The sequence below is a fragment of the Mytilus californianus genome, unplaced genomic scaffold (assembly GCF_021869535.1).
Source record: "Mytilus californianus isolate M0D057914Y unplaced genomic scaffold, xbMytCali1.0.p SCAF_13, whole genome shotgun sequence".
Lineage (NCBI taxonomy): Eukaryota > Metazoa > Mollusca > Bivalvia > Mytilida > Mytilidae > Mytilus > Mytilus californianus.
In genome coordinates, this window is record NW_026262615.1 from 13,786,435 (window position 1) to 13,813,078 (window position 26,644).

Below are 26,644 nucleotides of genomic sequence, written 5' to 3' on the forward strand. Positions count from 1 at the left end.
CAAACAGACCCTTTAATTTTTTCTGCTTTTTTTAGTTCCTTTATTCATACAATTTCAATTTATAACAGTCTTTTGAAAAGCTTGTTATTATGAAACAGAGTAGTGAACATCCTTAAAACAAATAGTATAATTTACCATTTAATGTCGTTGACGATTCTAGCCTAGCAACAGCGTTGTTGCTCACTGGTGAAGATACTTCTACATACTTGTACCAACTGCCTTCAACTGCCGATTGTGGTCCAGTGCCACTGGAACCAGTCTGGCCCTAAATACAATTACATAAATAAAGTGACCAAGATAATCTTTGAAGAATGTTTCTATCTGTAGATCACATTTTAACGACACTTTCAGTAGTACAGTCAAGGTTTAGAACAAACATTTCTAAAATTGTTCCGTTTATAAATTTTAAAATGGATTTGGCTATTTTTAAGGTACTTTTAGTCATATAACTCTTTGACTGTTTCAGTTCTCATACATCCTTGGCTTTCAAATATTCGGCTTTGAGTGTTCCTGATAAAGGTAAATCCAGAAACTTGTGACGTATTAAATTTATTATGTGTTTTGTGAACTTTCTATACAGGTTTGACTATAGATTAATAGAAGTCATCAATACAAAGGTTGCCTCCCTTAAAAGGTCAGTTTTCTCTGGTCCTGAGGGTGAACTTTCTATACAGGTTTGACTATAGATTAATAGAAGTGATCAATACAAAGGTTGCCTCCCTTAAAAGGTCAGTTTTCTCTGGTCCTGAGGGTGACCTTTTTATTCAGGTTTGACTGTAGATTAATAGAAGTGTAAACTGTGTTACAAGTGCAGTATATTATATTGTGTGGATGTACTGCCACGTTTACATTGTATCTGGGTTGGGGCTCTGAACTGACCAAAAATTTAATATTGAATTTTGTGTAGAAATAAGAATTTTTCAACAGTAAGTGTTAAGATTTTTTCAATTGGTGTTATAAGAAAATTGTCCTGCAGAAGTGATCTGTAGATAAATATAGATACAAGTGAGTAAAGTGTAATTCTAAATTTCTCATCTACGAAAAGTTTAATTTTTAAACTCAATTAAGTATGTTCGCTCCTCTGTTTTAAAATAGCAAGCTTTTTACAAAGACTGTTATAAATTGATAGTATATAAATCATGAAGCTAAAAAAAGTAGAAAAAAATGACAGGCGGATGTCCTAGTTTTTGAGATAAAATTAATTGAAATTTGGCAGGCAATAATTTTCTCTAGATTTGTCATATATTCAACATTGGCACCTTCTTTCTTTCAAAAACTCCCGTACGAAATAAGTAGTAGGATTCCACCTAGACACTAGTAGGAATGTAGTAGGAATCCACCTAGAATCTATGATTCTATATAGAAAGTAGGCGGACATGGAAAATGAACAAAATTCTGACTGGATTTTTTTTTTCTCCACTGGTAAAATCCTACCATCTAGCTGGAATTTTAAAAGTCTGTATGGATTTTTTTCTGTTTTGAAAATCTAAAGTGGGAATTTGGACAGAAAATATGATAAGATTATTCATTTTCCTACTACAAGATTCCTACCAGAATTAATTTATTCCTACTAGAAAATCTTTCCACATGGAATCTTTTTAATTATCTTAAACTGGATTCCTGTTTGCTAATGACACAAATTTTGCTGTGTTAAATGCAAACAAGTTCCAGTTCACAAATTCAAAAGTTGGGAGGGTAGAAGAATGAAAAGTTGTGTTGGAACACAATATGCTGCAAGGGTTAAACAACTACAATATTGAAATATGAGAAAATATGGCTCATGTAGATTGAAGGTAAATTTTATACTTTTAAGATGAAATTTTTGATCTGTTTGTCAATATATTTAGTAATCAGTTAATTCAACAATAGTGCATAATTTTACTTATTAATTTTTCATAACTCTTTAATTTCATCTTAGAATCATCATTTTTGCCCATCTACATATATGTTTGGATATATCACAGCTTCCTCATACATTTCAAAAGTCAACTTTTTTTTAAATGAATAAATTCCATGCATTTCCTTTGTTTTTTGTTGTTGAGTTTCAAACTTAAATGATTGACCCAGTTGTGTATTTGTGAATATACACTTACATTTTGTATATTTTTAGATTCCTACTAGAAAATATTTTTTTCTATGTGGAATTTTGAAAAATTCCTGCCAGGTTTTCTAGTAGGAATTTTATTTTCCCGCCAAATTATTCCTGCTAATTTAAATATTCCTGGTAGGAATATACAATATTCCTACTAAGAAATTCCTGCTAATTTAAATTTTTCGGCTATTTTCCGTGTGGATTCCTACTACTGTCTGACTAGAATATCACTCTTTTCTGGTAGGAATTCAATGCAATATTCCTACTATATTCCGTGTACATTCTGTGTGGAATATTTCATACAGGCTATGAACAAATAACAAGGAGTTTATAAGATTTGCTTTTATAAAATTGCTTTTTCAACTATTTCTTATAAAAGTAAGAAAAGAAAAGATATTTGATATTTTGGTGTTTTAACGCCACTTTTAAGCACCGTTTTTGGGCTATTTCGTGGCGGCCAGTTTTTATTGGTAGAGGAAGCCGAAGTGCCCGGAGAAAACCACCGACCTTCGATAGGAAAACTGACAATCCTAGTCAATTAAGATTGGAGTCGAGTGCACCCGCACGAGCGGGGTTCGAACTCACAACCTCAGTGTTGACTGGCTAGTGATTACAGTAGTAACTACTTAGACCACTCGGCCACCGAGGCCCCAGAAAAGAAATGAAGGGGTTAGACTAATAGTAGGGCAAAATTTGTATTGGCATTATATTGATAAAACTAGATGTTCCCAATACCTGACTAAAAAATAAAAAACACAAGAGTGAACATCCTTTAAGCACAAGACATGCTGAATGTCATCAAAATATTTAAAATTTTTAACATATCTAAATTTACAAATACCTTATTTGCAAAAATATCATCTAAGAATCATTTAAAGAATTAAATTTGACCACCAAATCTTGTGTGATAAGGTTCTTATCACTTTAAATTCAAATCTTGTGATAAAATATCTAAATTTAAAGTGACAAGAACCTTATCATACAAAATTTGGTGATCAAAGGAGTTGGTTCACTAACTCATAATTTTGGCCCTAAAAATCTGAAAATATTTACTGTGATAACGTGGTGAAAACTCGAATAAAACATATGTCAAAGTGTCCAATTGTTTCAGTTTTAACATAATTCCACCAATTGCGTCATTAGTGATGTAATTGTGATGTCATAAAAGGGGAATTTCATAAAAAAAGCCTGTTTTTTAGCTGAATTCTGCACAATTTATGACAGTTTTCTGAAGAAACAAGAGGCTCTCAAGAGCCTGAATCGATCACATGTATTTCAGAGGAGAAGATTTTTAAATGTTAGCAAACTTGATGAACAAATTGTGTAAAATTGTCTTTAAAGGGCAATAACTCCTTAAGGGGTCAATTGACAATTTTGGTCATATTAACTTTTTTGTAGATCTTACTTTGCTGAACATTATTGCTGCTTACAGTTTATATATCTATAATAATATTCAAAATAATAAAAAACTGCAAAATTTTGTTAAAACTACCAATTTGGTGGCAGCAACCCAACCATGGGTTGTTCGTTTCGTCTGATAATTTCAGGGCCGATAGATCTTGACCAATTAAACAATTTTTACCCCTGTCACATTTGCTCTAAAAGATTTAGTTTTTGAGATATAAGCCAAAAACTGCATTTGACCCTTATGTTCTATTTTTAGCCATGGAGGCCATGTTTGTCGATGGATACAAACTTCGGATACAATTTATAAACAAGATACCCTAAGGAACATTTATTTAAAGTTTGAAGGTAATTGGCCCAGTAGTTTCAGAGGAGAAGATTTTTAAATGTTAGCAAACTTGATGAATAAATTGTGTAAAATTGTCTTTAAAGGGCAATAACTCCTTAAGGGGTCAATTGACAATTATGGTCATATATACTTTTTTGTAGATCTTACTTTGCTGAACATTATTGCTGCTTACAGTTTATATATATCTATAATAATATTCAAAATAATAACAGAAAACTGTAAAATTTTGTTAAAAGTACCAATTTGGTGGCAGCAACCCTACAATGGGTTGTTCGACTCGTTTAAAAATTTCAGAGCTGATAGATCTTGACCAATTGAACAATTTTACCCAGTGTCAGATTTGCTCTAAAAGCTTTAGTTTTTGAGATATAAGCCAAAAACTGCATTTGACCCCTATGTTCTATTTTCAGCCATGGCCGCCATGTTTGTTGATGGATCAAAACTTCGGATACAATTTATAAACTAGATACCCTAAGGAACATTTAGATAAAGTTTGAAGGTATTTGGCCAAGTAGTTTCAGAGGAGAAGATTTTTGAAATAGCTTACGAGGACAGACGACGACAGACGACCTACAACGACGGACGCCAAGTGATGGCATAAGCTCACATAGGGCCCCGGTGAGCTACAAAAAACAGAGGCGCCATTCCTGCACCCATGAATATTTTTGCTGAAATATTCTTTATATACCATATTCTTTACTTTTTAATAAAAATTTCAATGGGCGAGGGGGTGGGGCCACATACAAAATCATGAAAAAAGTTGAAAAATAGACAAATGTCTAGAAAAAAAGACGAAAATTAAATCTATTCCTATTTCAGTCTAATATATTTATAAATATGAAGCAGATATAAAATTTTCATTTTATACTTTTAAGTATCAAACATTTAGTAATGCATACCCATTAGATTTACTTCAATAATTGAGGTTAAAAAAACACCTTTCCAGGGCCGTTTATTGGGGTTCCTGGCTCTACTCCTTTGTTTTATAAATGAATCTTGGATGATATTTTGGCAAATATTTTTTAAAGAGTCTACAAAAATTGTGTTCTTTATATTTGATATCATTAGGCATTCAACCTCCTGTCATTACCTCCCCAGTCAAATAGATAGAACAGGGAAAAAAAAAGAATAAATATTTCTTTTCATGTTTTGTATTGATATATTAAACATATATACTACCATTTTATGTACATGTCATTGATTGTAATGATTAAGGTTTGTTCTTTGTGTGTTGATGACAATCCATATTTTGGATTTTATGCCAATAAAATCTTTGACATTGACTTTGACTTACACTTTTACCAGTCCAATTAAAATCATCATCAGTAGCTTGAACCAAAAAACATGGAGCACCATCCTCAAATGTACATGTCTGGGTACCATCTGAAAAGATTGAGAAAAACATGAGCACCATTCTCAAATGTACATGTCTGGGTGCCATCTAAAAAGATAGAGAAAAACATAGAGCACCATCCTCAAATGTACATGTCTGGGTACCATCTGAAAAGATTGAGAAAAACATGAGCACCATCCTCAAATGTACATGTCTGGGTACCATCTGAAAAGATTGAGAAAAACATGAGCACCATCCTCAAATGTACATGTCTGGGTACCATCTGAAAAGATTGAGAAAAACATGAGCACCATCCTCAAATGTACATGTCTGGGTACCATCTGAAAAGATTGAGAAAAACATGGAAAACCATTCTCAAATGTACATGTCTGGGTGCCATCTGAAAAGATTGAGAAAAACATGAGCACCATTCTCAAATGTACATGTCTGGGTGCCATCTAAAAAGATAGAGAAAAACATAGAGCACCATCCTCAAATGTACATGTCTGGGTACCATCTGAAAAGATTGAGAAAAACATGAGCACCATCCTCAAATGTACATGTCTGGGTACCATCTGAAAAGATTGAGAAAAACATGAGCACCATCCTCAAATGTACATGTCTGGGTACCATCTGAAAAGATTGAGAAAAACATGAGCACCATCCTCAAATGTACATGTCTGGGTACCATCTGAAAAGATTGAGAAAAACATGAGCACCATCCTCAAATGTACATGTCTGGGTACCATCTGAAAAGATTGAGAAAAACATGGAAAACCATTCTCAAATGTACATGTCTGGGTGCCATCTGAAAAGATAGAGAAAAACATGGAGCACCATCCTCAAATGTACATGTCTGAGTGCCATCTGAAAAGATAGAGAAAAACATAGAGCACCATCCTCAAATGTACATGTCTGGGTGCCATCTAAAAAGATAGAGAAAAACATAGAGCACCATCCTCAAATGTACATGTCTGGGTGGCATCTGAAAAGATAGAGAAAAACATAGAGCACCATCCTCAAATATACATGTCTGGGTACCATCTGAAAAGATTGAGAAAAACATGAGCACCATCCTCAAATGTACATGTCTGGGTGCCATCTAAAAAGATAGAGAAAAACATAGAGCACCATCCTCAAATGTACATGTCTGGGTGCCATCTGAAAAGATAGAGAACTAGAGGCTCTAAAGAGCCTGTGTCGCTCATCTTGGTCTAGGTGCATATCAGACAAAGGACACTCTCCAATATTGAAGACGAGAATAGACTTCATGACAAAAATCTCTATTTTGTTGATCTTGTATTACTGATCTTTTAGTCTGTTTAGTTTCTCTCTATCTTCTTTATTTTTTTTAAAAACACAAAAGGGGGTAAAAAGAAAATCCTCAATTAAGGGCAATAACTCCTATGAAGAGTGACAGTCTTCTAACTATATCAGCAAAATTTGAATTTTTAATAGATCTTACCTTGCTGATCATTTTTGTGATTTACAGTGTTTATCTATCTATTGTAATTTAAATCATATAAGGCATAACAGAAAAAAAATATTTCTCTCTAAATATCATAGTTTTCATGATAATAGGTAAAAATGAAAAAAATGGTAAACTTTATCATTTATGGGCAATAACTCCTATAAAATTTGTCTAACAGTTTTGACGTATATGGACAATTGGTAGAGCTCATTATTCTGAACATTTTTGCTACTTCCAGATTTTCTCTATTTATAACAGTTCAAAAAATAATAGACAAAACTTGCATTTTACCCCTATGTTCTATTTTTAGCCATGTCGGCCATGTTGGTTGGTAGGCTGGGTCATTGGACACATTTTCTAAACTAGATACCCTAATTAGGATTGTGGTTAAGTTTGGTTAAATTTGTCTCAGTAGTTTCAGAGGAGAAGATTTTTGTAAAAGATTACAAAAATTTACAAAAAATTGTTAAAAATGGACTATAAAGGGAAATAACTCCTTAATGGGTCAATTGACCATTTTAGTCATGTTGACTTATTTGTAGATCTTACTTTGCTGTACATTATTGCTGTTTACAGTTTATCTCTATCTATAATAATTTTGAAGATAATAACCAAAAACTGCAAAATTTTCTTAAAATTACCAATTAATGGGCAGCAACCCAACAATGGGTTGTCTGATTTGTCTCAAAATTTCAATGCAGATAGATTTTGACCTGATGAACAATTTTACTACTGTCAGATTTGCTCTAAATGCTTTGGTTTCAGAGATATAAGCCAAAATCTACATTTTACCCCTATGTTCTATTTTTAGCCATGGGGGTCATCTTGGTTGGTGGGCCGGGTCATCAGACCCTTTTTTTAACTAGATACCCTAATGATGATAGTTGCCAAGTTTGGTTAAATTTGGTCCAGTAGTTTCAGAGGAGAAGATTTTTGTAAAAGTTAACGACGAATGAATTTATCTCCCTTTGTCAATATAACATCAATATTACTTATAAGATTGTCATTGTATACGTAGCTTTCAATTGACACAATTTCAGCAAGAGTAACTTCCCTTTTGTCACCATGTTGCAGGTCTATGTGCAGAAATTCCCTCATAAATTAGCCTAATTTGTTAAATAATATTGACCACTAACTGTAGAAAAGGTTATTTTCTGAACTATTTAAATTTCTTTTAGCCTTGCTTGATTCATCACTATGATCTAGTAAGGATCTCTTATCAGATATGTTTGTACCACAAATTTCAATTTGGTAGGTCAAATAAGAAAAATCAACCATTTACCCCTCCATACTGGCAGCCAAGGGAAGCAACTCAACCATTTACCCCTCCACACTGGCAGCCAAGGGAAGTAACTCAACCATTTACCCCTCCACACTGGCAGCCTAGGGAAGCAACTCAACCATTTACCCCTCCACACTGGCTGCCAAGGGAAGTAACTCAACCATTTACCCCTCCACACTGGCTACCAAGGGAAGTAACTCAACCATTTACCTCTCCACACTGGCAGCCAAGAGAAGCAACTCAAACTCAAATTACGTCATATCAAAACTTATCCATTGCTATAGTAAAACAAGAGTGCACATGCTTTCCTGCTAAGCATACCTGAAAACATCATTAAAAAGTATCTGAAAAACAGGAAGTATGTGTTAGACACTTCTGTTAAGCTCACACACACATTACAACTCATCATTGTTAGGCTGCTGACCAATTTTACAGTCATTCTGTTAAGCTCACACACACATTTCAACTCATCATTGTTGGGCTGCTGACCAATTTTACAGTCATTTTGTTAAGCTTAGTTAGCTCACACACATTACAACTCATCATTGTTGGGCTGCTGACCAATTTTACAGTCATTCTGTTAAGCTCACACACACATTACAACTCATCATTGTTGGGCTGCTGACCAATTTTACAGTCATTCTGTTAAACTCACACACACATTATAACTCATCATTGTTGGGCTGCTGACCAATTTTACAGTCATTTTGTTAAGCTTAGTTAGCTCACACACATTACAACTCATCATTGTTGGGCTGCTGACCAATTTTACAGTCATTCTGTTAAGCTCACACTCACATTACAACTCATCACTGTTGGGTTGCTGACCAATTTTACAGTCATTCTGTTAAACTCACACACATAACAACTCACTATGGTTGGGATGCTGACCAATATACAGTCATTATGTTAAGTATTGCTGGAGAAATGTGAGAGGTAAAATTCAAATTCATTCAACATATTGAAAAATTCAAAGTATGGGCAGAAAGAAGCAGGCAGCTGACAGATCTGAGAAGTGAACGTGGTTTCAATCAATAAGTGTCAACCTGCTGACCAAATATGAAATCATTATGTTCAGTGCTACTTGATAAATCAACCAGCTGACCAAGTTCATTAAACAAACTCAGGGGAATTCTGGAATAGTCAGTTTAATCGTCTGGAATTCAAAAATTCAGGATTTAAAAATATCATGATGCGGGAAAGGACACATTATTTTCACTGGAATTCAGGATGAGACCAACTTCTACCTCACCCCAAACAAAATGTTTGCAAAGATGTACAGATTAGATGTAAGCATAAAACATCAATATACATACCTGTTGGTGGAATCTGTGTAGTTGTAGTCGGTTGAGGTTGAATTGTAGTCACTTTAGTTGTAGTCGGTTGAGTTGTAGTTGGTTTAGTTGTCATTGGTGTAGTTGTAGACGGTTGAGGTTGAATTGTAGTCACTTTAGTTGTAGTTGGTTGAGTTGTAGTCGGTTGAGTTGTTGTTGGTTTAGTTGTCATTGGTGCAGTTGTAGTCGGTGAGTTTGTTGGACCAGCTGTAACGGGGTTGGCTGATATAATAATCAACTATTATCATGACTTCTTTCAGCAATTTTTAATATAATTAATTTTCAAATCAAATCAAATCAAATATTTTATTGTCTTATAAACTTTACAGTTTGGAACCAACATGTATTAACAAAATAAACATATATACATACATATCAAACAAACACAATAAAAACAGCATCAAAATTTATAAAAACAAACAAGTTGTTAAGAGTCCCCTGCCCTCAGTTCTAATGACTTTTTCAAGTAGGATCCTAACTTATTTGTTTGTAAAGGCGTTGATGGATTTAGTAAATAATGAATTTTTTCTTCTTCATTTAAATTATTAAAGTTATTATTTTCAGTACATATGTGTTCAAAAAAGGCATTTCTTAGTGTTTTATTATAATCACAATAGAGTAAAAAATGTTTCTCATCATCTAGTATTTTACATTTATGACAAAGTCGTTCCTCTCTTGGGATTTTAAAATATCTCCCCTTTTCAATTAAGAGGGAGTGATCACTTAGTCTAAATTTAGTGATCAATCTCCTTATCTGAAAATTAGATATATTTAGATAAGATTCTAGTTTCCAATCCTTTTTAAGTTTTTTATATAGATAAAATTTACTTTTATCATCAATGTTTTCAAATTTAGTTTCAATTAAATCTTCATATCTATTTTTCATTTTTAACTTTATATCGTTTTTTATTTTATTTACATCTTTTATGTCCTTACAATTAGAAAAAATATTAAGGTCAATATTAGTCTCTTCAACAATATTTTTTGCATATGTATACCATGAATAAGTTCCAGTCAAATCTAGAGACTGTGCTAGAGAAAAAGCTTCCTTTATCAATGGATTAATATTATTATTATATAGTCTAGCTAAATATAAAAGGGTTTGTGCTTTAATAAAACATTTTATAGGCAATCTTCCTAATTCAACTCTTGCTCCTAAATTGGATGCATTTTTTCTTATTCCTAGAGTAGATTTACAAAATTTAAGATGCATATTTTCATAATACTTCCAAGGGGCTTAACTCTTTCAAAAATATTTGATCTACACTTATTTTCAAACTTGTGCTAGACATTGCTGATATAAATTTTATGAAATTTGGCAAAAATTGGAACATGTGAAGGTGCTTACATTGCAATTTTTAGATAATAAATATTTCCAATAGGTATAACTACTCTTTTAAAAAAAGTTTGAACAGCACTGACTTTTGACTTACCATAGACATTACTGATATAAATCTACGATATAAGTTTTATAAAAGAATTGTACATGTGAGAGCACTTAAAAGGACAGATGCATGTTATTTCTATGATCCTCACAACAGGTCACATTGGGACAGAAAAACAGCCTGTTACCCTGATTATCTCCCCTTTAAATCTACGTAATAATCTTACCACAAGTTCCTGGAATTACCTGATTAACTCCCCTTTAAATCTATGTAATAATCTTACCACAAGTTCCTGGAATTACCTGATTAACTCCCCTTTAAATCTATGTAATAATCTTACCACAAGTTCCTGGAATTACCTGATTAACTCCCCTTTAAATCTATGTAATAATCTTACCACAAGTTCCTGGAATTACCTGATTAACTCCCCTTTAAATCTATGTAATAATCTTACCACAACTTCCTGGAATTACCTAATTAACTCCCCTTTAAATCTATGTAATAATCTTACCACAACTTCCTGGAATTACCTGATTAACTCCCCTTTAAATTTGTGTGATAATCTTACCACAACTTCCTGGAATTACCTGATTAACTCCCCTTTAAATCTATATAATAATCTTACCACAAGTTCCTGGAATTACCTGATTAACTCCCCTTTGAATTTGTGTGATAATCTTACCACAAGTTCCTGGAATTACCTGATTAACTCCCCTTTAAATCTATGTAATAATCTTACCACAAGTTCCTGGAATTACCTGATTAACTCCCCTTTAAATCTATGTAATAATCTTACCACAAGTTCCTGGAATTACCTGATTAACTCCCCTTTAAATCTATGTAATAATCTTACCACAAGTTCCTGGAATTACCTGATTAACTCCCCTTTAAATCTATGTAATAATCTTACCACAACTTCCTGGAATTACCTAATTAACTCCCCTTTAAATCTATGTAATAATCTTACCACAACTTCCTGGAATTACCTGATTAACTCCCCTTTAAATTTGTGTGATAATCTTACCACAACTTCCTGGAATTACCTGATTAACTCCCCTTTAAATCTATGTAATAATCTTACCACAACTTCCTGGAATTACCTGATTAACTCCCCTTTAAATCTATGTAATAATATTACCACAACTTCCTGGAATTACCTGATTAACTCCCCTTTAAATCTATGTAGTAATCTTACCACAACTTCCTGGAATTACCTGATTAACTCCCCTTTAAATCTATGTAATAATATTACCACAACTTCCTGGAATTACCTGATTAACTTCCCTTTAAATCTATGTAATAATCTTACCACAACTTCCTGGAATTACCTGATTAACTCCCCTTTAAATCTATGTAATAATCTTACCACAACTTCCTGGAATTACCTGATTAACTCCCCTTTGAATTTGTGTGATAATCTTACCACAACTTCCTGGAATTACCTGATTAACTCCCCTTAGAATTTGTGTGATAATCTTACCACAACTTCCTGGAATTACCTGATTAACTCCCCTTTAAATTTGTGTGATAATCTTACCACAAGTTCCTGGAATTACCTGATTAACTCCCCTTTAAATCTATGTAATAATCTTATCACAACTTCCTGGAATTACCTGATTAACTCCCCTTTGAATTTGTGTGATAATCTTACCACAAGTTCCTGGAATTACCTGATTAACTCCCCTTTGAATTTGTGTGATAATCTTACCACAAGTTCCTGGAATTACCTGATTAACTCCCCTTTGAATTTGTGTGATAATCTTACCACAAGTTCCTGGAATTACCTGATTAACTCCCCTTTGAATTTGTGTGATAATCTTACCACAAGTTCCTGGAATTACCTGATTAACTCCCCTTTAAATTTGTGTGATAATCTTACCACAAGTTCCTGGAATTACCTGATTAACTCCCCTTTAAATTTGTGTGATAATCTTACCACAAGTTCCTGGAATTACCTGATTAACTCCCCTTTAAATCTATGTAATAATCTTACCACAAGTTCCTGGAATTACCTGATTAACTCCCCTTTGAATTTGTGTGATAATCTTACCACAAGTTCCTGGAATTACCTGATTAACTCCCCTTTAAATTTGTGTGATAATCTTACCACAAGTTCCTGGAATTACCTGATTAACTCCCCTTTGAATTTGTGTGATAATCTTACCACAAGTTCCTGGAATTACCTGATTAACTCCCCTTTGAATTTGTGTGATAATCTTACCACAAGTTCCTGGAATTACCTGATTAACTCCCCTTTGAATTTGTGTGATAATCTTACCACAAGTTCCTGGAATTACCTGATTAACTCCCCTTTAAATCTATGTAATAATCTTACCACAAGTTCCTGGAATTACCTGATTAACTCCCCTTTGAATTTGTGTGATAATCTTACCACAAGTTCCTGGAATTACCTGATTAACTCCCCTTTGAATTTGTGTGATAATCTTACCACAAGTTCCTGGAATTACCTGATTAACTCCCCTTTAAATCTATGTAATAATCTTACCACAAGTTCCTGGAATTACCTGATTAACTCCCCTTTAAATCTATGTAATAATCTTACCACAAGTTCCTGGAATTACCTGATTAACTCCCCTTTAAATTTGTGTGATAATCTTACCACAAGTTCCTGGAATTACCTGATTAACTCCCCTTTAAATCTATGTAATAATCTTACCACAAGTTCCTGGAATTACCTGATTAACTCCCCTTTAAATCTATGTAATAATCTTACCACAAGTTCCTGGAATTACCTGATTAACTCCCCTTTAAATCTATGTAATAATCTTACCACAACTTCCTGGAATTACCCGATTAACTCCCCTTTAAATCTATGTAATAATCTTACCACAAGTTCCTGGAATTACCTGATTAACTCCCCTTTGAATTTGTGTGATAATCTTACCACAAGTTCCTGGAATTACCTGATTAACTCCCCTTTGAATTTGTGTGAAAATCTTACCACAAGTTCCTGGAATTACCTGATTAACTCCCCTTTGAATTTGTGTGATAATCTTACCACAAGTTCCTGGAATTACCTGATTAACTCCCCTTTGAATTTGTGAGATAATCTTACCACAAGTTCCTGGAATTACCTGATTAACTCCCCTTTAAATCTATGTAATAATCTTACCACAAGTTCCTGGAATTACCTGATTAACTCCCCTTTAAATCTACGTAATAATCTTACCACAAGTTCCTGGAATTACCTGATTAACTCCCCTTTGAATTTGTGTGATAATCTTACCACAAGTTCCTGGAATTACCTGATTAACTCCCCTTTAAATCTATGTAATAATCTTACCACAACTTCCTGGAATTACCTGATTAACTCCCCTTTAAATCTATGTAATAATCTTACCACAAGTTCCTGGAATTACCTGATTAACTCCCCTTTAAATTTGTGTGATAATCTTACCACAAGTTCCTGGAATTACCTGATTAACTCCCCTTTAAATCTATGTAATAATCTTACCACAACTTCCTGGAATTACCTGATTAACTCCCCTTTAAATCTATGTAATAATCTTACCACAACTTCCTGGAATTACCTGATTAACTCCCCTTTAAATCTATGTAATAATCTTACCACAAGTTCCTGGAATTACCTGATTAACTCCCCTTTAAATCTATGTAATAATCTTACCACAAGTTCCTGGAATTACCTGATTAACTCCCCTTTAAATTTGTGTGATAATCTTGCCACAAATTCCTGGAATTACCTGATTAACTCCCCTTTAAATCTATGTAATAATCTTACCACAACTTCCTGGAATTACCTGATTAACTCCCCTTTAAATCTATGTAATAATCTTACCACAACTTCCTGGAATTACCTGATTAACTCCCCTTTAAATCTAGGTAATAATCTTACCACAACTTCCTGGAATTACCTGATTAACTCCCCTTTAAATCTATGTAATAATCTTACCAGTAGTTCCTGGAATTACCTGATTAACTTCCCCTTTAAATCTACGTAATAATCTTACCACAAGTTCCTGGAATTACCGGATTAACTCCCCTTTAAATCTACGTAATAATCTTACCATAACTTCCTGGAATTACCTGATTAACTCCCCTTTAAATCTACGTAATAATCTTACCACAACTTCCTGGAATTACCTGATTAACTCCCCTTTAAATCTAAGTAATAATCTTACCACAAGTTCCTGGAATGACCTGATTAACTCCCCTTTAAATCTATGTAATAATCTTACCACAAGTTCCTGGAATTACCTGATTAACTCCCCTTTAAATCTACGTAATAATCTTACCACAAGTTCCTGGAATTACCTGATTAACTCCCCTTGAAATCTACGTAATAATCTTACCACAAGTTCCTGGAATTACCTGATTAACTCCCCTTTAAATCTACGTAATAATCTTACCACAACTTCCTGGAATTACCTGATTAACTCCCCTTTAAATCTACGTAATAATCTTACCACAAGTTCCTGGAATTACCTGATTAACTCCCCTTTAAATCTACGTAATAATCTTACCACAACTTCCTGGAATTACCTGATTAACTCCCCTTTAAATCTACGTAATAATCTTACCACAACTTCCTGGAATTACCTGATTAACTCCCCTTTAAATCTACGTAATAATCTTACCACAAGTTCCTGGAATTACCTGATTAACTCCCCTTTAAATCTATGTAATAATCTTACAACTTCCTGGAATTACCTGATTAACTCCCCTTTAAATCTATGTAATAATCTTACCACAACTTCCTGGAATAAGTGATAAATCGTCAATGGCTATATCGCTTGCCCAACCAGATCCACGAACACCTTCAATTGTTATCTGAAACAAGTCACAATGCAACACTGTATATATAAAGTTAAACTGCAATCATAATAGTATTTTGTCAAATTAATTCTTTCATGTTGCATTTTTCACATTTTATGTAGAAAATTCTTTGAAGTATACAATGTACTAATATTAAACTATTATCTGATATGTCAGAAATATGCCACAATAAGAAAAAGATGTATATCAAACCTATGCCACAATAAGAAAAAGCTGTATATCAAATCTAAGCCACAATAAGAAAAAGCTGTATATCAAACTTAGTTTATGAAGAATTTTCAACCTTGTACAGCTATTGTCTGTTAGCAGTGTATTTAAGGGCATATGATACAGTAGCACGGGCAGATAACAACGTTTTTCAAAATTTTTCTTGTTGTTTTCGCAACATTGTTTATCAGAACGTTGTAAGTTCGCGATGTTTCTAAAAAGAACAATTACATTTCGCGACATCGCTTTAGATGTAGTCACATTTGCGGAAAATCCACTGACGTTATAAATCTGGTTGCACGAATTTGAAAAAAAAGTACCTCTAAGAAAATCGGCCATATCGCGAGAATTGTTATATTTATTCATTAATAATGAAGTCAACAGTATTAACTTGAAATGTGAAAAAATCAAATCAACATTCATAATTTTGTATGTGTTTTGATGAGACAGACACTCAACAACACATAAGCCCAATAAGTAATCTAAATATCAATGTACTGTCTTGATTTGGCAAACTCTAAACCGTATGGAGAATTGTACGGATTAATTTAACAGAGACTATCAACAAAATGACAAAATAAGATGATAAATAAAGACAACGCCTCATACTGTTCCTGACTTTGAATAAGCACATCAAAAAGTTTAACGGAATTTTTAGAATTTAACCCAGTGGAATATATATGTGAATGAAGAACTGTCAGTTAAAAAGACACAGTTATAAGCCCTGTATTATAGATCAAAATAATAAACTGTTAACACAGAGATATGTCTCGCCTATTTGTTATTTTGATAAAGCAAATGTTGAAATAAAAATAGCAATACTTTAACATGTAAGATATGCAAATATTCAAGGTCAATGAACCATGACTGAAGGTACATGGCTAAACAATCTCCATGGAATGAGATGTGCCAATGCTAATACAACTGCATACCAAATACCATTGACTTATAATAAGTCGTTCCCTTTAAACATACCTAAACACAAACATTAACCTGTAAACTATGTAAAAGTTTCAAAGTCAATGAACCATGATCAGGGGTGGGGCTATATAATCTCCATGGAAACGATACATGCAAATGCCAATAAATTTGCATACCAAATATCATTGACTTACCATTAACAGTTCATCTTAAACTGATCTAATCACAAACTAATACATGTAAACTAAGCAAAAGTTTCAAAGTAAATAACCCATGACTGAGGGGGCGGGGCTAAATATTCTCCATGGAAATGAGATGTGCTAATGCTTATACAACTGAACACCAATTAACATTGGCTTACCACTAATGGTTCCCCTTGAACTGACCTAATCACAAACTAATACATGTTAACTTAGCAAAATTTTCAAAGTCTATCGACCATGACTAAGGGGGCTGAGCCAAATAATCTCCATGGAAATGAGATATGCCAATGCTTATACAACTGCATACCAAATGTCATTGACCTACCACTAGTGGTTCCCCATAAATTGACCTAATCACAAACTAATACATGTAAACTATGAAAAGTATCAAAGTCAATAGACCTTGACTGAGGGGGCGGGGCCAAATAATCTCCATGGTACTGAGATGTGCCAATGCTAATACAACTGCATACCAAATATCATTGACCTACCACTAGTGGATCACCATGAACTAGACCTAATCACAAACTAATACATTGTTGACGTCGCCGCCGCCACCACCGACGCCGGAAACAGCATACCTATGTCTCGCTTTTTGACTCCGTCAAGGCGAGACAAAAACTCAGGTAGTCTGTAGTCCAGAGTGATGAAAGTGACAACTAACAGTAATACACTGTATACACAGAGATGTCTTGCATTTTTGTAACTTTGATAGTAAATATAATGCAACTTTTTTTCAAATCAAAATGGCAATATCTACACATGATCACTACATAGTCTTCATGGAAATGAGATGTGCCAATGCTAATACAACTGCATACTGCTTAAATACAACCGCATACCACTTAAATACAACCGCATACTGCTTAAATACAACTGCATACCACTTACCGGTATAACATATCATGTCATTTCATTGACGTACCACTAGTTGTCCCCTTAAACTGACCTAATACATGTAAAACAACGGCAAGGTTTCAAAATCAATAGAACATGACTGAGGGGGCGGGCCAAATAATCTCCATGGAAATGAAATGTGCCAATGCTAATAAAACTGCATACCAAATATCATTGACCTGCCACTAGTGGTTCCCAATAAACTGACCTAATCACAAACTAATACATTGCAGATGCCCCTGCATGTGCAGCCACAGATGCTGGTAAAAGCGTGCCGTGCTTCGCTTTCTCGATTTTGGCGAAGCAATACTTATGTGTGCTGTTTGACTTCATCAAAGGAAGACAAAATTCAACCAAACAATTACCAAGAAAATTGTGACCTAATAAGGTGTTGTAGTCTAATAAGGTGTTAAGCACTATAGTCTCACAGTGTTAATGATTGATTGTTGGTTGCTTAACATCCAGTGGCCTCACAATGTTAAGATAGACAAAAGCAATAAAGAAACTTCTCTTTTCTTTTCTAAGACCTTTAAAAAAACAAAGCTTAAATCACCCTGGTTTTTGGTGGGGTTTTTGTTTATGTTTTTTTGTTTTTGTTGCTTAGTCTTTAGTTTTCTATGTTGCGTTTTGTAGACTAGTGTGTGTATTTTGGTAATTTTTTTTTTTGTTCTTTGGCATTGCATTGTGATCTTGTGGTAGTGTGTTTGCCTCAAGTGCGGGATGTCGTAGGTTTGTACACCCGCCGGGTCAAACCAAAGACTTTAAAATTAGTATTTGCTGCTTCTCCGCTAAGCACAGGGGATTAAGGAGTACGAGCAAAGACTAGTCGGCTCAGATTTAGAATAATGTGTCCGGGTAAGGTGACATGTCTTCCTGGGGACTGTTTCCTTGAGAACTAGCACTTTGAAAATCCGACTCACCATGTCTGCCTAGTACAGGGTTAATATTCATATTACATTAACACATTCTCGTACTGAATATACATATTAATTTGATACTGGACTTTAAAGTGGTACCTAACACTACAGGGAGATAACTCTGTAAAAATCAGCTAAACGTTTTAATTACGTTGTATTGTTAAGGAAATATTAAGCTTCTCAATGATCAAAATCAGTGTTTGTCAAACTGCTATATAACCAACGAAATTTTTCTGATAAAGTGGTGGGTTCAAATTTTTTGAATTTTTTATATTTTTGTCAAAGGGTCAAAGTAAACATTTTGTCAAAATTTTATGAAAATTAAACGAGCCAAATTAATATTAGTCAAGGTGTTGGGTACCACCTTAATTTGACGCTGGACTTTTAAGCAGCCACCCATCATAATCATCTATCACAGAAGCTGCTTACCTTAAGACCATCAATGGCAGGTATATCTACTTCTCCTTTAATCCAATCATTGCCTTTAGCTCCAGACTGTATCCATATATAAGTTTTTGCTGTATTTGTTCCCTCAGTGTGTATACTTAAGGTACCCATATCAGAACCCTTCATGTGATAATAAAACTTCATACAGCGGCTAGTAGCTACAATGTATAAGATTACACATTCACTAAGTATTTCTGAAGAAATAGTGGTATAAAATTATCAACTACACATTCACTAAGTATGAGAACTTAATAACATATGATAGAAGATGTCATCAATAAATAATCAAAGTCCCATAACTCCTACATTAACAGTCAAATCAAAATGGCAGTATGGTATGGTCAACTATAACCAAGTTTGATAGTTTTCAGTCAAAGAGTCATGATATAAAGTGTTCAAAATTTGTCATTATTCTACAAAAGAATTTTATTTAGTAATATCAGCTTCATACAGGGATCTATGCCTTCAAAGCAATGTGCTAAAACAGATTCCTGTCTGCCACATACACCATTCCATGGCAGCATAATGACACTGACAAAAACAAATTCTTAGAGGATTTTTGTGCTTGACTTTTTTATTTGATCTTTTCACTAAAAATTGTGTGGAACTAAAATTGGTTTTAACATTCTGTGGAATTTGCCATTTCAGAATCTGATGAATTCTGGGTAATATTTTTAAAAGTGAACATCAAAAAGTTTTGATTGGCTAACAACATCATAATCACTGGAAATTCAACCAATGATATTTCATTATTTTTTTGGGGGGTAGAAAAAATGAAATTACCCTTAGTCACTTAAATTCTGAAAGGTGAATTGTTTGTCATTTCTAAGTGACTGCTACACTCTTGTAATTTTTTCTTATCTTACTAGATAACTGTAAAGTTGTAGACATCACAGCTTTATCACCAGGCATTAGGTTCCCTCCTGATGCCTCTAAATACACGTACTGGAATCCTTCTTGAGCATTGTCAGGTCCCGTATTGCTTGATGGTGTGCCTTGCTATTTATTAAAAAATATGGTAATAAAAATAATGCAATTCATTCAAAAAACAATTTTGATTGGACATTATCAAACATTGTGAGGGAGCACATTTTATAGCTGTCAGTACAAACTAAAATTCAGTTGAACTGCAATACCTTCGTCATTTTCAGTTACTTGGAACAATAATATATTTATAGAGTCAAGTATTCTGACAATAAATAGCTAGTAAATCTATTTAGTGTCTTCTATATTTTTTCCCATATGTATTTATGACTTAAAAGTTTCTCTATTATGATATAAATAAACCTCTCATTTCAAAGTTTGAAAATTCAACTATCTTGATTAAATATATATTGAATTCATTGGGGTGGTATGGTAAAATCTATATTTATCTAAAAAAGAAAAAGAAACTTATACAATCATCAAAAACTATCTTATTCTATTTATAATCTATTTTTAAGCCTCTTATAGATAAAAGTTTTCGATTGAAGTGATTTGAATTAAGAGTTATTTCCCTTTGTTGTAAAGTTGAAAGGTAATGTACACAAATTCCTTCATGAATCAACCAAATTCAAATGGTTACAGTTCTTGGATGGTGTAAACTTTCCACTAACACCATACACCATTACACCATACACTCTGTGCCATTACACCATACACGTTACACCTTTGCACCATACACCTTACACATTACACCATAATGCAATTTAATTTCAAAGAAAGTGTGTGACTACAAAATTATTTATTTATTTTAAAAAACGAATTTGATCACAATATTGTAAGTTAATGTATAAAATAAAAAATCAGTTCTTATCAATATTTTGCATAGCTTTAAATGTCGTACACCATTCATGATTGCACATTACACCATTACACCATAGCACCATACACCTTCTACCATTGCAACATATGCCATACACCATTACACCATACATGTTTTTTTGGGAAGTTTACACCATCCAAGGGCTGTACACTGACCAAGTATAAGACTAGACTTTTGAAAAAGATGTTTTCTGAACAATTTTAATTTGTTTGAGCCTTGTATAATTCAACCAGTTTGCCCTCCAATATGGGGCCAAAGGGAAACAACTTCAACTTAATGTATGTCTGACATACTAAAAACTATTTATAGAAGACTATATATAATGATCATATCAATTGTTCTATCCTGCCTCTCAATTTGTATTCAGAACTCCTCCCTCTCTATTTGTATTCAGAACTCCTCCTCTCTGTTTGTATTCAGAACTCCTTCCTCACTATTTGTATTCAGAACTCCTCCCTCTCTATTTGTATTCAGAACTCCTCCCTCTCAATTTGTATTCAGAACTCCTCCCTCTCTATTTGTATTCAGAACTCTATTATAGTTTTCACCATTATAGGCGAAAATGCAAAAAATTGGGAAAGGTCTATATTAAAGGGCAATAACTTTAAAAACTAGAGGCTCTCAAGAGCCTGTGTCGCTCACCTGTATTTACTGATGCTTTGGAAATCATGTAAAATAAGGTTAAAATCATAATTAATAGTATTAGATATTAGACATTAAAATGATATCTAAGATAATAACAAAAAACTGCAAAATTTTTGTAAAATAATTAACTCAGGGGCAGCAACCCAACAACGGGTCGTCGGATTTGTCCGAAAATTTCAGGGCAGATAAATATAAATCTGATGAACATTTTTGCCACCTGTCAGATTTGCTCTAAATGCTTTAGTTTCAGAGATATAAACCAAAAACTGCATTTTACCCCTATGTTCTATTTTTAACTAAGTTGACCATGATGGTTGGAAGGCGGGGTCATCAGACAAATTTTTTAAACTAGATACCCTAATAATGATTATGGCCAAGTATGGTTAAATTTGTCTCAGTAGTTTCAAAGAAGAAGATTTTTGTAAAAGATTACAAAAATTTACGAAAAATTGTTAAAAATTGACAATTAAGGGCAATAACTCCTAAAGGGGTCGACTGACAATTTTGGTCATGACAACTTATTTGTAGATCTTACTTTGCTGAACATTATTGCTGTTTACAGTTTATCTCTATCTATAATAATATTCAAGATAATAACCAAAAACAGCAAAATTTCCTTAAAATTACCAATTCAGGGGCAGCAACCCAACAACAGGTTGTCAGATTTGTCTGAAAATTTGAGGGCAGATAGATCTTGACCTGATAATCAGTTTTACCCTTTGTCAGATTTACTCTAAATGCTTTGGTTTCAGAGATATAAGCCAAAATCTACATTTTACCCCTATGTTCTATTTTCAACCATGGCGGCCATCTTGGTTGGTTGGCGGGGTCATCGGACACATTTTTTAAACTAGATACCCTAATGATGATTGTGGCCAAGTTTGGTTAAATTTGGCCCAGTGGTTTCAGAGGAGAAGATTTTTGTAAAAAGCTAACGACGACGGACGACGGATGCCAAGTGACGGGTCAGGTGAGCTAATGAGTTGACTTATGATTTCGGTCATGTTGGATTATTTGTAGATCGTGACTTGTTGACTAATTTGGCTTTTTAAAGTTTCTATCTATTTATCATTTACACCACAAAAACAAAGAGGTCCAATTTGTTAGCCAACATCACGTAAAAATGAGGAATCAAAGAATTCAACTGTATATATAACTATTAAATATAGGACAATGGTGTTGATTAAAAGTTACACCATTCCAGGCCCTTCTGTTTTCCACATAATTAATGTAATGTTCTAGAAGTTTATAAGATATTGGACAAAAAATTGGTAAAAATTGTCCAATAATGAGTCGTCTAATGATTTCGACCATGTTGACATACTTGTAGATCTTTTCTTGCTGATCATTTTTTATCGTTAAGTTTCTCTCTGTCTACCATAATTTTTATAATATTAGGTAAAAACGAAAATAAATGTAAAAATTTGAAATTTACTGGCAATAACTCCTATAAGAAGTCGTCACACAGTTTTGACATAAATGGAGAGCCTGTAGATTACATCATTCTAAACTTTTCTGCCCCTGTCAGATTTTCTCTATTCAGAAACTAAATACCCAAATAATGATTGTGGCCAAGTTTGATTAACTTTGGCCCAGTAGATTCAGAAGGAGATTCTTGTAAAAGTTAATGACAATGATGATGGAAAATGACAAACACCACGTGAGCTAAAAAGGGATAGACAATCTGCAATCCCTGTTTAAATATAAAAATAAGAAGTTGTGGTATAAATGCCAACGAGACAATTCTCCACAAAGAGACCAAATGACACAGAAATTGAATTAAATGACCGTATTTCAAAGAATAAATTCCCTACAATCCATTCAAAAATGAAAACAACACTTTATAAATTTCATGGGTCTCCAGTGCTTTTCTGGATTTACCTTCATCAGGAACGCTCAACGCCGAATATTTGAAAGTCAAGGCTGTATAAGAACCACAAAACAGTTGAAGAGCTATATGACCAAAAAAGACATAAAACTAGAGGCTCTAAAGAGCCTGTGTCGCTAACCTTGTTCTATGTGCATATTCAACAACTGACACTCTCCAACATTGTAGACGAGAATAGAATTCATGACAAGAAATCTCTGTTTTGTTGATCTTGTATTGCTGATAATTAAATTTGTTTAGTTTCTCTCTATCTTCTTTAGATTTTACTCAAAACACAAAAGAGGGTAAAAAAAATCCTCATTTAAGGGCAATCACTTCTATAAAGAGTGACAGTCTATATCGGCAAAATTTGACTTGTTAGTAGATCTTGCCTTGATGATTGTGGCCAAGTTTGGTTAAATTTGGTCCAGTAGTTTCAGAGGAGAAGATTTCTATAAAAGCTAACAGACGACTACGGATGCCAAGTGAGGAGAAAACCTCACTTGGCCCTTTGGTGAGCAAATTTTTTTTTTTTTATAAAAATGCATATTATGCTAAACTTACACTGTTAGAGTTCCAATTTATCACATTACTTGGTTCATTCTCAAAAATACAGCTTTCTCCATACTCAAATGTACAATGAATTGAAGAGGAGGCTAAAAATAATAAAAGTCATGGTTACTATTCCAATAAAACACAAATAACATCACAGGGTGCACTGAGGGTATCATTTTGTTTGACAGGGTGCATGGAGGGTATTATTTTGTTCGACAGGGTGCATCAAGGGTATTATTTTGTTTGAGAGGGTGCATCGAGGGTATCATTTTGTTTGACAAGAGGGTATTTTGTTTGACAGGGTGCATCAAGGGTATCATTTTGTTTGACAGGGTGAATTAAGGGTATTATTTTGTTTGACAGGGTGCATTGAGGTTATTATTTTGTTTGGCAGGGTGCATCAAGGGTATCAGTTTGTTTGACACAGTGTATCTAGGGTATCATTTTGTTTGACAGGGTGCATCAAGGGTATTATTTTGTTTGAGAGGGTGCATTGAGGGTATTATTTTGTTTGAGAGGGTGCATTGAGGGTATCATTTTGTTTGACAAGAGGGTATTTTGTTTGACAGGGTGCATCAAGGGTATCATTTTGCTTGACAGGGTGTATCAAGTGTATTATTTTGTTTGACCTTGACAGGGTGCAACAAGGGTATGATTTTGCTTGACAGGGTGCATCAAGGGTATTATTTTTCATTAAAATTTGAACTTCTTGTTTTAGATTTTCACTAATTATTTGTCCAAGTTGAGGTAATACAAAACTATACACACTCATCTCATATTCTTTGGAATTCAAAGTACAAAATTCTGGAATAGATTTTTATCTCATTTCGAGAAAGGTTTTTATTTTAAAAACAATAACAGAACAATTGCTAACCAAGTAACTAAAGGCTCCAAAGAGCCTCTTTTGCTCACCTGCATCTTCAACAATGGTCACTTTTTACGAGGAAAACTCAATTAAGAGCTAACTGACAATTTCAGTCATGTTGACATATTTATAAATCTTATCCTGCTGATAATTTTTCCTTTGAAAAGTTTCTATTTACCTATTATAGTTTTCAAAATAATAGGCCAAAAATGCAAAAAAAATTAAAAATTATCATTAAACAGCAATAACTCCAAAACAAGTGGACTGAAGATTTCTGTCATTATGGCTTATTCATAGATCTTGTCTTGCTGATCATTTGTGCTTCATACAGTTTCTATCTATCTATTACAATAGGCACAATGGGACAAATCATCATTAAAGGGCAATAACTTCACTAAGGAGTCGACTAACGATTTGGTCATGTTGACCTATTTGTAGATCTTGTCTTACTGATCATTTATGTTTGTATTGTTTCCATCTATCTATTATAGTTTTTTAAGATATATATAAGAATGTGTCCATAGTACACGGATGCCACACTCGCACTATCATAGGTAACATGTGTACAAAGTTTCAAGTTGATTGAATTCAACTTCATCAAAAACTACCTTGACCAAAAACTTGAACCTGAAGCAGGACAGACGGACAAACGAACAGATGCACAGAACGAAAAAACATAATGCCCCTAAGTGGGGCATAAAAATGTAAAAAATTGGTAAAATTCTTCATTAAAGGGCAATCATTCTAATGAAGAGTCATCTGACGAATTTTGTCATTTCATTTTCTGGTAGATTTTGTCTTTCTGATTATTTTTGCTTTTAAAGTTTCAGTCTATCTATTATGATTTTCGAGATATGAAAAAAAAATTAAAAATGGTAAAATTCATCACTGAAGGGCACTCCTATAAGAAGTCGTCAGACAGTTTAGACTCAAATAGGCAATAGGTATAGTACAGCTCAACATTCTGAACATTTTTGCTTATGTCAAAATTCCTCTATGCATAGCAGTTTTCAAAATAACAGGCAAAAATTGCATTTTACCCCAGGGCTATGTTCAATTTTTAGCCATGTTGGCCATCTTGGTTGGCAACTGGGGGAAACAGACACATTTTTTAAATTAAATTAAAATTTTGTTGAGAAGGAATAGACGACAAAGGAGGATGACGGACGCAAAGTGATGAGAAAAGTTCACTTGGCCTTTCAGTCAGGTGACCTAAAAACAGTTAACAACAGTACCAGTAACATAATACTCACTGCTAAATTGATCACAGTTTGTCCCTGATACACCTTGGTTACATGTACATGTATAGGTACTGGTACCCTCAGGGCTGCTGCATTTTCCATATACACAAGGGAGGCTGACACATCCTGAAAAATAATACCAGTCATCAACAACTTCAATTGGATTATTCTATAATAAACCTTTTAATATTTCATGATTAAAATTATTGAGAAACGTATTTTACTCATGCACATGTCAAATTGATCATTTACCTACCAGTGAGCTGGTAAATGGTACATGAAAATGACAAGAGTGCACACACTGAAATGTCTCGCCTTCTTTACTTATCATTGATATTATGTTGATAGTCCTAAATATAAAGCTTTATTACAACTGTCACATAAACTTATTATTAACCAAGTTAACTAAACATTGACCAATGAACCATGAAAATGAGGTCAAGGTCAGATGAACCATGCTAGGCAGGCCATACAACAAATATAGTTGACCTATTGCTTTTAGTTTAAGAAAAACAGACCAAAACACAAAAACTTAACACTGAACAATGAACCTTGAAAATGAGGTCAAGGTAAAAAAAAAAAACTGTGTGACTGACAAATAGATCATAAA

The 26,644-nt window shown here is 33.6% G+C and overlaps 1 protein-coding gene across 1 annotated transcript in view; it reads right to left on the reverse strand.

Moving 5' to 3' along the window:
- Positions 1-26,644, reverse strand: part of LOC127723209 (MAM and LDL-receptor class A domain-containing protein 2-like) — a 101,065-nt gene that overhangs the window by 34,229 nt on the left and 40,192 nt on the right. Inside the window, exons 16-23 of the mRNA XM_052229733.1 lie at positions 26,047-26,160; positions 23,938-24,029; positions 19,924-20,056; positions 19,040-19,215; positions 15,378-15,459; positions 9,248-9,487; positions 5,140-5,228; positions 136-265 (exon numbers count right to left, since the gene is read on the reverse strand). Of these exons, the coding sequence (XP_052085693.1) occupies positions 136-265; positions 5,140-5,228; positions 9,248-9,487; positions 15,378-15,459; positions 19,040-19,215; positions 19,924-20,056; positions 23,938-24,029; positions 26,047-26,160 (1,056 nt within the window). The remainder of the gene's footprint in view (positions 1-135; positions 266-5,139; positions 5,229-9,247; positions 9,488-15,377; positions 15,460-19,039; positions 19,216-19,923; positions 20,057-23,937; positions 24,030-26,046; positions 26,161-26,644) is intronic.